The sequence below is a fragment of the Heterocephalus glaber genome, unplaced genomic scaffold (genome assembly GCF_053883595.1).
Source record: "Heterocephalus glaber isolate CG9 unplaced genomic scaffold, H.glaber_assembly_v1.0 deba00001429, whole genome shotgun sequence".
Taxonomy (NCBI): domain Eukaryota; kingdom Metazoa; phylum Chordata; class Mammalia; order Rodentia; family Bathyergidae; genus Heterocephalus; species Heterocephalus glaber.
The window spans coordinates 33038532-33047776 of NW_028258294.1; the positions used below are offsets into that span (position 1 = coordinate 33038532).

Sequence of the window (9245 nt, forward strand, 5' to 3'; positions counted from 1 at the left end):
GATATTCTCTGATGTTGACCTGTCTCCTGCCCAATTTCATAAAATGGCCTATGAAATCTACATAATCTGGCGGGTCTACCTGTCTGATCCCATCCCTCACTATCCTACCCCTTGTTCACCAGGCATCATGACACAAGACCTTGAGTCTAATCTTTGGATAATCCAAGTTCATTTCTGCCTCCCAAAGGCCTTTGCACTTGTCGTTCCTTCGTTCCTTCGGCCAAGGGTGGATTCTATCTTTCAAAGCTTCACAGGCTTCCTTTTCCTCACCATGCAGGTCTCAGCTCAAATATCACCATCTTACAAGGGCCTTCCCTGATCAGTCAATCTGAAACAGCACCCTTCCCAGATCTCTATCTAGCCCATTTATTTTCTTCTTAGTATTCATCACTACATTAAATTGTTTTTTGTTTGTTTGTTGTTCTGTTTTATTTTTACATGTCTCTGTCTACCTCCACCCATTTCAAAGCAAGCTCCAGGAAAGTGTTTTTTTATCTCTCTTCTTCAATGGTGTATTTGAGAATGAATGAATGAATGGGGAAAAGATTCCATCTCTTGACAAATTTTTTTTTAATAATTTGAGACTTGTGAGTAGAGAGCAACTCTTTCTCTTTTCAAAGTGTCCATTTTGTTCTCTTTTATGCCACGAATTAGAAAACATTAGCCAAACTTATGCCTGGAAAATAAAAACAGCACTTCTGGCACAGAAATAACTAGTCTGGGCACCTCTGGCTTGAGCCAGATCTATGACTTTCTAGGGAGTTGGCACCAAAGTCAGAATGCTAAAATAAATATCTTTCGTGTTTGAAGTGGAATACAGGTATTTTGACTGGAAAGACTAGTCTAATAAATCTTAACTCTTCACAGTTAGTAACCCCATCACAACCATATCAAAAATTAGTCATCTTTCTGTTGTTCTTACTTTATTATCTAGGGATGGGACTATCTTCCTCAAATGTATCTAATATAAATCTTGCTTTCAACTTCTTTTTGACATAATTCTTTCATTTACCACTGAATCTTGTTTTAACTTTCTAAAGGGTAAAGTATTATCCCATACACTTCGTTAAACTCTTCCTCAGTGGTAAAAAGAATGCTTTTGGCCCACTATGAGTTGTTCTCCTCATGAAAATGAGCTTGCAGTAAAACACACGCACACAAAAGTGTCCTGACTGGTGACTATTTGAAAGGAGGTCATAGGGTAAAATGTTTTTCTCTGTGTAATATTTAAATTTAAGAACCCTGACCTTGGCCTTCCAAGTAGCAGACTCTGTTTGCAAGTGCAAATGTCTTCTTAAGCTTGCAGGAACATTTTTATATATTTTCCACCAAATTTAAGTGAGTCTCTGGAGAAAAGACTGCACTCAAAACTGTTCCATCATCAACGTGACAAAAATTAGTTATACAAAACATAATGAAAACTCAAGGCGGCCTAAAGCAAAAGCCAGTGTTAGTTTTCATTACATAAGTCTCATAACTGTTTTTTTTTAAAGTTTAACCAATGAAAAATTGTTCTTCAATGCTAATTTTATGAGATTATCCAGACCATATCCCATAAGAATTAAACCCAGGTATCTCCAAGTGGCCCCTGAAATAATAGCACCCTTTTTTTTCAACCATAAAAGGATGAAAATTAGGATGGCTGTTACCTACACAAAATTGATAGCATATGCAGTTCTAAACTCTTTCCAAAGTATAAATTGAAGAAAAGAGGAATTATGTCTCATTCATCTTGGTTACTACAACACTTGATGATGATGATGGTGATGATGGTGATGATGATGATGGGATAACATCTATTACATACTTATTGTGCATAAATAGGTTTACACATATTATCTTACAGTATTTAATCTCCATTACGCCCAAATTTGTTATCCCATTTTACAGATGAAGAAATCAAAGAACAAAGAAGGTCAATAACTCCTCATGGCCCAAAATCACACCACTATTAAGCAACAAAAGATTCAAACCAAGCAATCTTATCTAAAGCAGAAGCACTTAAAACAAACCAGTAACCCGCAAAGATATATATTTGCTGAAATCAGCTTAAAAGTATTTGACCAAATACTTTTATAGACATGTACACATTTTAAAAATGCACACAAGGGCCAGGGATTTAGCTCAGTGGTGCCGCCGCCTGCCTCGTAAGCACAAGGTCCTGAGTTCGATCCCTGGTACCAAAAAAAGAAAAAATGCACACAAACTATATCTACTCTTTGCTCCCACTGATCCAATTACTTTGAAGGTATAATCAGGCACAGGAAACAGAACACAAGCAATCTGACAGCAAAAAACACCTATTTTTAAAAATATCTTTAATTTTTTATTGTGTCCTACCAAAAGGACAGAATCGGAGAATCTTAGGCTAAAATACAAAAAGAAAAGAAAAAAGAAATCAAAGCAGGCAGCACAAAGACAGGGTGAACTACTGACCAAAGTATGTCACAGATGAATATTTGCTCCTGTGCCCTGTTCTGCAGTGACGCGCTCTAAGCACTGCAGTGCTGCCAATATGAAGTCTGAGCTCATGAATGCTGTGCTGCAAAAGTACCCAAAAAACAAACATTTCCTTTGCTCTACTGATTTTATTGATTCCAGGGTCCCACTCTAGGAAGTTTGAGAGTTAACAGGATTTGGGAAAGGGCCAGCTTTTCATTGTTGCATGGGGTACAGAAGTTCAGCAATAAGTAAAGTTTATTTTAGCCTCTTAGTCCTTGGAATGGGTCATGTAAGAAAAGTGATCATAAATATTTCTCTGATATTCAGAAAATACCTATTACCTAACCCCTTTCAGCCAACACAAGTATCATCTGAATTACCCGAGTCTGATTCTATATATGGTTATAGAAAAACCCAGACCATTCAGTGATTTGCAGAGGGGGAGGCCATCAATTAAACACCTCAAAAAGATAAAACAAAAAATAGTACATTACAGAAACAGATGGAGTAAAAATAACTTTTTGCTTCCAAATGATTTGACTTCAGAAGGTAAATGCTGCATTGCTTCCTACCTGAGCAACTTCTAGTATCTATGCACCTTCCCCACCATTATATAACTAAACCATGGCATTAATAGGCCATCGTACATTATGTCAACAGCTGCTAGGCACATCTAAGCTGTCAGCAATTGAGAACCCCTTCCAAAGTGGACTCATAAGCAAGAAGCAGGCCAAAATATGTTCATCGTTCATCCAGAGCACATGACAACTCCTTGTGAATTAAGCTTTACTTGTGTCCTCAGAGTAATTTAAACAGCAAAAGATAGGACACTTGTAACTAAATAGGAAATTGCACACTGCCACAGAGACACAAATGAATGCTGGTGTGGTCTCTTCCCACATGCAATCCATTGTCCAAGCCATTTCAGTCTTATTCAAGAGTTTGAATATTTCCATACATAGAAATTGCATAACCACACACCTCAAATGATCAAAGGTAAAATCCACATAAACAGTGACGTCCATTAATAAACAAGCCAATCTTTTAAATGCTACAGTCCTAAAGGATACCAAAGTCTCAGGGAAAAGCTATGAAACACAAGCATGCATGCACACACACACACACACACACACACACACACACAAATTAGAAAGTGGGCAGACCAGCCATAATTAGGCACTAGGTTTGCTGACTACTGAAGACAGAAATGTCTCTTTTATATACAAAGCCAAAAATCAACTGTTTGCAATTATATTTACAAAAACATTCAGCCTCATCTGTTGTAGAGTATTTTTTTCGTTTTTTAATCAATATTTTGGTATATTCAAGGCCTGGAAGATTCAAGTTTCTTTAAATCATAGAGACCATAAACCAGACAACCAATTAAGTCATGGAGCCCATTCCCCAGAGGTCAGAACAAAATAATCACAGAAGCACGTGATTACTTGGGAAAGAGGGGGATAGCAAAACAGGGAACAAGGCATATTGTTTATAAATATAAATTTGGCTACTATTAAGTAAACAGGTCTGCATACACTCCAGGGTACAGACAGAGTCTAGGCTATCTACTTCCCCTAAGGGTCTGAGGGTAACATCAGGGAGTCCTGGATTTGGGTATCTCATTCAGCTCTGATCTTCAGACTTGAGGCCTTCTGATAAAAACTGACAAAAGGCTTAAGAGGGCCCTCCAGAGGGAAGTGAAACTGATCAATCAATTCACCACAACCACACACACACACACTGGCCACCCTGGTAATAAGGGCCCCTTGTAGCCTTAGAGAGAGGGGCAGCGGAAGGAACTTCTAGGCTGCAACGGAGCAGGAGAGAAGGCCTAGATAAGCCACTGCCCTCTGAAAACAAGCCATAAAAGCAAATAAAAGCAAAAACCAGGTGGGTTATGACAACCAAAGGCAAGGCTGAGGAGGTGAGGGGAACTGATATGGCTTTTGCAGGAAGCAGCAGCAGCGTGTAAGGGCTCTTCATTCCTCAGGCTGAGGGAAAACACAAACTGCAGTTTTAAACACAATGAATGACTACATTAAAAGTATTCACTCAAGTGAGATATTGAGCAAAGAAAAATTTGGAGGTAAAATGGGCTCTGTGAGTTCCACTAAAACTAAAGGATCCCAAAAAACAAACAAACAAAAAACTGAAGGATTCCCTCGATTTTAGATTCCAATATTCCCAATAAAGCCTATATCCCCCCCCCCAAAAAAAGAGAGAGAGAGAGAAAGAATCCATATGTAGACATATATGGCTTCCTAACTGACCTTAGCCAATTTCACTACTATAGCTCCTCAAATCCCTTAGGAACGAAAGGGCCCAATGAGTATAATCCTCTGGTGCCTGGACTCTTCAGTCACAAGCTCTTCCCTCACCACGAAAGCCCATCCTGAGTTCTTATAAAGCCCACAATTCCAGACCCTCCAAAGACTAAAAATAACCATCAACCCAGCTCTTCCCAACAGTTTAACCCTTGATTAGCTAGTGACACCATAAACCTGAGTCTCCACCCCCACCCCGGGGCCTCTGTTTCCTGGGGCCTTCCCTACAGGCATGCAAAACAATTTTTCTCCTTATTTCCCCATTTCCTTCATTGCCTCCACCAATAACTGTGTCTCTCCTCAGGCTTCCTCCATTCGCACCAACAACCTATCAGTTTTAGATTATCAAATGCGGATTCCTATCTCTGTCGTAAGGCACCGGGTTCCTCATACCTCCCAGTACTCTGCACCCACTATACTCCCCAGTCCATGCCCTAGCAGTCCTGGGGCCCCCGAGAAGCCCAGGTCTGCCAGTCTGCTTCCCCTGTCCTTCAGGTCCACATTTCATAAGCTCCTGCCCTCATTCTCTTCTGACTTCCTAATTGCTGGTTCCGGAGTCTTCTGGGTTTATAGTCTGCTGGCCCCCCGAGAGTCTCAGCCTCTTCTTTCCAGTCACCCTTCTACTACCCTCCGCGCGGCCCCGAGGACCCTTTCCCATACCCAGCTGCTCAGTTCCCAGGTCCTGGGGCTCAGCGACCCCCCCCCCACCCCGTGCTGAGGAGTTTCCACTCGCGGGTCCGTGGTGTCCCTGCCTTCTTCACAAGCGTCCACCCAGACAGTCCCCTGCCAGTCACCCCGGGCCCTGACGATCCCCCAACATGAGGATCCCACTCGCTGCCCCGACCCCTGAGCCCCGGGAGTCGCGGATCCTCCTGGCCCCGCCACACTCGGACGATCCCGGGCTGCGCAACCTCACGGCCGCGCGGTCCCGTTGCGCCGGTACCTTGGCCTTGGTGACGAGGTGCGTGGCCCGCTTGACCACAGCAAAGTTGCCCTTGCCGATGGTGCGGTCGATCTCATAGTAGCCGATGCGCGCCGGCATCGGCCCGCGGGAGGCAGGGGCTGCGGGACGCGGCGGGCCGGTCGCAGGGGACACGGCAGCGGGGGCGGCCGGGGGCCCGGGCGCGGGCGGAGGCAGCAGGCGACCCACCGGCCCGGATCCCCCAGCTGCGGCCACGGCAGCCCCGCCAGCTCCGCTCGCCGCCGCCGCCGCCGCCGCCATCTTGTTGTGCAGTGAAACCTCCGGGGCCGCGGGAGCCGGCTGGAGGGGAGGGGGCAGGGGGGCGGGAAAAGGAGGGGGGCTGACGGACGTCACTCCGGGAGGCGGGGCTCCCGCGCCGCCGGGCTCCCGGCGCCATGGCAACCGCTCGTCACGTGCCGACGCGCGTCACTACCCGGAGCCATGGCAACCGTGACCTCACTGGCGAGCTCGACCTTCCCGCGTGGGCCCGGGTTCCTTAGGCGCTGGCTCCCGCGTGCCCCGCTCTGGGGAGCAGGCAGTGGGAACCTCAAGTGTGCCAGCAACTTCGAAACCTCCACCGCGTTTCCTGAGTTGAGGGTCTGCGATGCCTGAGCCCATTGGCCCTGAAATCACAGTGTCACCCCTACTGTGACCTGTGTTCCAGTTCAACAGCCTCCCTTAAAAGTATTTCCTCATCACCAGAATTACCAGCCTTGTCCTCCTTTAGCCCTTGAGGCCACAAAGGCAGGCATAGCTACAGTATTTAAGCAACAGTAACCAAGTTGGTAGCAAGGCAGAGGAATTGTTCAGTAAAATTCCTTCCTCTTACAAAATCCAGCTCACCTTGTACAATTGATCTAATTGTCACAGAACCTAGAAGAATGGGGAAACTAGGATTTGCGTGTTCCAAGGCGGAGAAACCAGCCCAACCACGCATTCTAGTCAGTGGGTGGGTGAGGGCCAGAGAAGATTCGTCGTTTTGCTTCCTACCACCCCCGTCTCTGAACGAACTGTAGCCAGGTGTCTGTCAGAGTGTCTGCACAGTTTTTGTTATATTTATAACCCGATGAAGCAGTGGTGCACATTATTTGGTGAGCACTCGTGTTTAAAGATGAACAGTCCGTTAGGCAAAATAAATAAGTAAATAAAAATTCCATCCTTTCTAGTGACTCTCCAAGGACATTAAAAGTGATCAAATTAATAATTGCAACAATAAAACTCATCTCTTTTTCTTTCCTCCTCTATCATCTGACATTCCACATTCTCCACTAGTTCCCAGGCTTCCCCCTCCTCCCTTCTCCCTCTTCATTAAGTAGGTTGATTTAGCTGCCTTACATGGGGATAGAAGGTAGGAAATTGGGCTGTCAGTGGAAGATAGCCTTTGGCTGGACAGGAAAGCAACGGAGAAGACTGTGTATACTTCTATGTTAAAATGTATCCCTTCAGTCTAGTCTTAATCCATCCACATCTGTCTTTCTCCATGGTAGCACTGCATTGTCAGGTCCCTGAATGTACAGTATTAAAAAGTGACACCCATGGCACTGTAAATATGTGACAAGATAAACATATATTACTCTCTCTGACCAAAAGACATTTCCTAGTGCTCTGATGCCCCATCTGACTTTTAGTAATGGTTGGAACTAGGATGGGGCAGAGGGGTTAACCCACAATTGTCTTGGATCATTTCCCTGGTGGCTCTTCCAAATTGCCAACATAACGCTGATTGGCTCCTTTACAAGCAAATAAGGATAAGGATAGAGTGGACTTCTCTTCTTGTGCTTTCAATTGAGCTTATTCATTTCCAGATAAATGATGGAACGTGGTCAGTCTTTCTTACCATTTCATGGCCCTCCCCATGAGTGTTGAGTCCCAGAGCTCTGGTTTAACCACCTCACAGGGAAACTCAATAGAAAACTTAGCTGCCTGATATACAAAAGAAAAAACCTTTCACCCTGGAAGCTGAAACCACTCTCACTAGTGACTACATTTATGAGTGTCATCCACTCATGGAGATCATTTGAACATCAAATCAAATCACTTTTGCTGCTCTCGCAAAAATATCAAAAACAACAGTGGGGAGGCCCTAGAAAATGAAGCATTGATCTAATTTCCAAGGAGAAGAGACAGATCACCCTTGTTCCCCAAAATGACCAAAATATAGCCATATAGTATATTTTATGTCATTTATGCTCCCAGACTAGTAGGTGGTGTGTCTAATTGAGACTTGAATAGCATTGCTAGAGATAGTTCTGAAGATTTCCCTTTCATTAGAAAAATAAAGAAAATTAGGGAGGGGATTAATCAAAAGAGATCATCAGGGGGAAAGGAAAATTGTTTGTTTTTTGTTTTTGTTTTTTTGGAGACAGGGTCTTGCTACATATTTCAAGCTGACCTTGAACTCACTATGTACCCAAGTTGGTCTTGAACTCACAGCAATCCTCCTGCCTCATCCTCCTGAGTGGTGGGAAAAGAAAAATAGTTTAAATGTATATATTTATTAAGTATGTATTGAGTACCAAAGACTGAGATTTTAGGAGAGACTCACAGTTGATAATAGCAACTTAGGGGCCGGGGATTTAGCTCGGTGTTTCTGCTGCCTACCTCACAAGTGGAAGGCCCCGAGTTTGATCCCTGGGACCAAAAAATAAAAAATAAAAATAATAGCAACTTAGGAGCTGAGGGTGTAGCTGTGATAGAGTAACATTAACTTCCTCAAAGCCCTGGGTTCAATCCCCAACACCACAAAATAATAACAAAAATAACAATCTGCCAGGCACTATGCTAAACAGTTTACATATGTGAACTCACTTAAGCCTTATAGCAGATCCAAGAGATACATTATATTATTATCCCTGCTTTCCAAATAAAGCCAATGAGGTATAGAGGGATTAAGAGAATTGCCAAACTCATAGAGCCAGAACATATATGGGGTAAAAAACTGAGACCCAAATCCAGGCAACCTACCTTTGGAGCCTAAGAACATTCCCTAGGATATTACAATCCCTATCAAGGTAGGAGCCAGAAGGAAAAGTAGCTTCTCCAGAAGCCAGGGTAACTGAACTCAGTTTAGACTCAATGCTATGGTTTAGATCTGCAATATCTCCCAAGGGCCCTTGGCTCCTGGAAGATGATGGCCCTGTAAAGAGGTGTGGCCTAAGGTCTTTAGGTGATTGGGGGATGGTCTCAAAGGGGACAACTCTGTCTCTTTCTTTCTCCCTTTCTTTCTCTCCACCCAAGAAATGAACACTTTTGCTCCACCATGCATTCCTTTCCTGCTGCCTCACCACAAGGCCCAAAGCATCAGGGTCAACCAGTCATGAACTAAACCTCAAAAACTATGAATCAACCAGGCATAGTGGCGAACGCCTGAAATCACAGCACTCAGGAGGCTGAGGCAGGAGGATCACTGTGAGTTCAAGGCCAGCCTGGACCGCATAGTGAGTTCAAGGCCAGGCTGAACTACATAGTGAGACCCTGTCTTAAAAAAAAGAAAAGAAAAAACTGTGACTCAAAATGAA

The 9245-nt window shown here is 43.9% G+C and overlaps 1 protein-coding gene across 8 annotated transcripts in view; it reads right to left on the reverse strand.

Moving 5' to 3' along the window:
- Positions 1 to 5965, reverse strand: part of Sik3 (SIK family kinase 3) — a 266673-nt gene extending 260708 nt beyond the window's left edge. For 4 of the 8 annotated variants that reach the window (XM_021237700.2, XM_021237699.2, XM_021237698.2 and 1 more), the window contains exon 1: positions 5710 to 5965. In XM_021237700.2, coding sequence (XP_021093359.1) covers positions 5710 to 5808 — 99 coding nt within the window. In that variant the 5' untranslated portion in view covers positions 5809 to 5965. The remainder of the gene's footprint in view (positions 1 to 5709) is intronic. The other 4 variants (XM_087212228.1, XM_087212227.1, XM_087212226.1 and 1 more) reach the window with 1 other exon arrangement.
- Positions 5966 to 9245: the final 3280 nt, after the last annotated feature.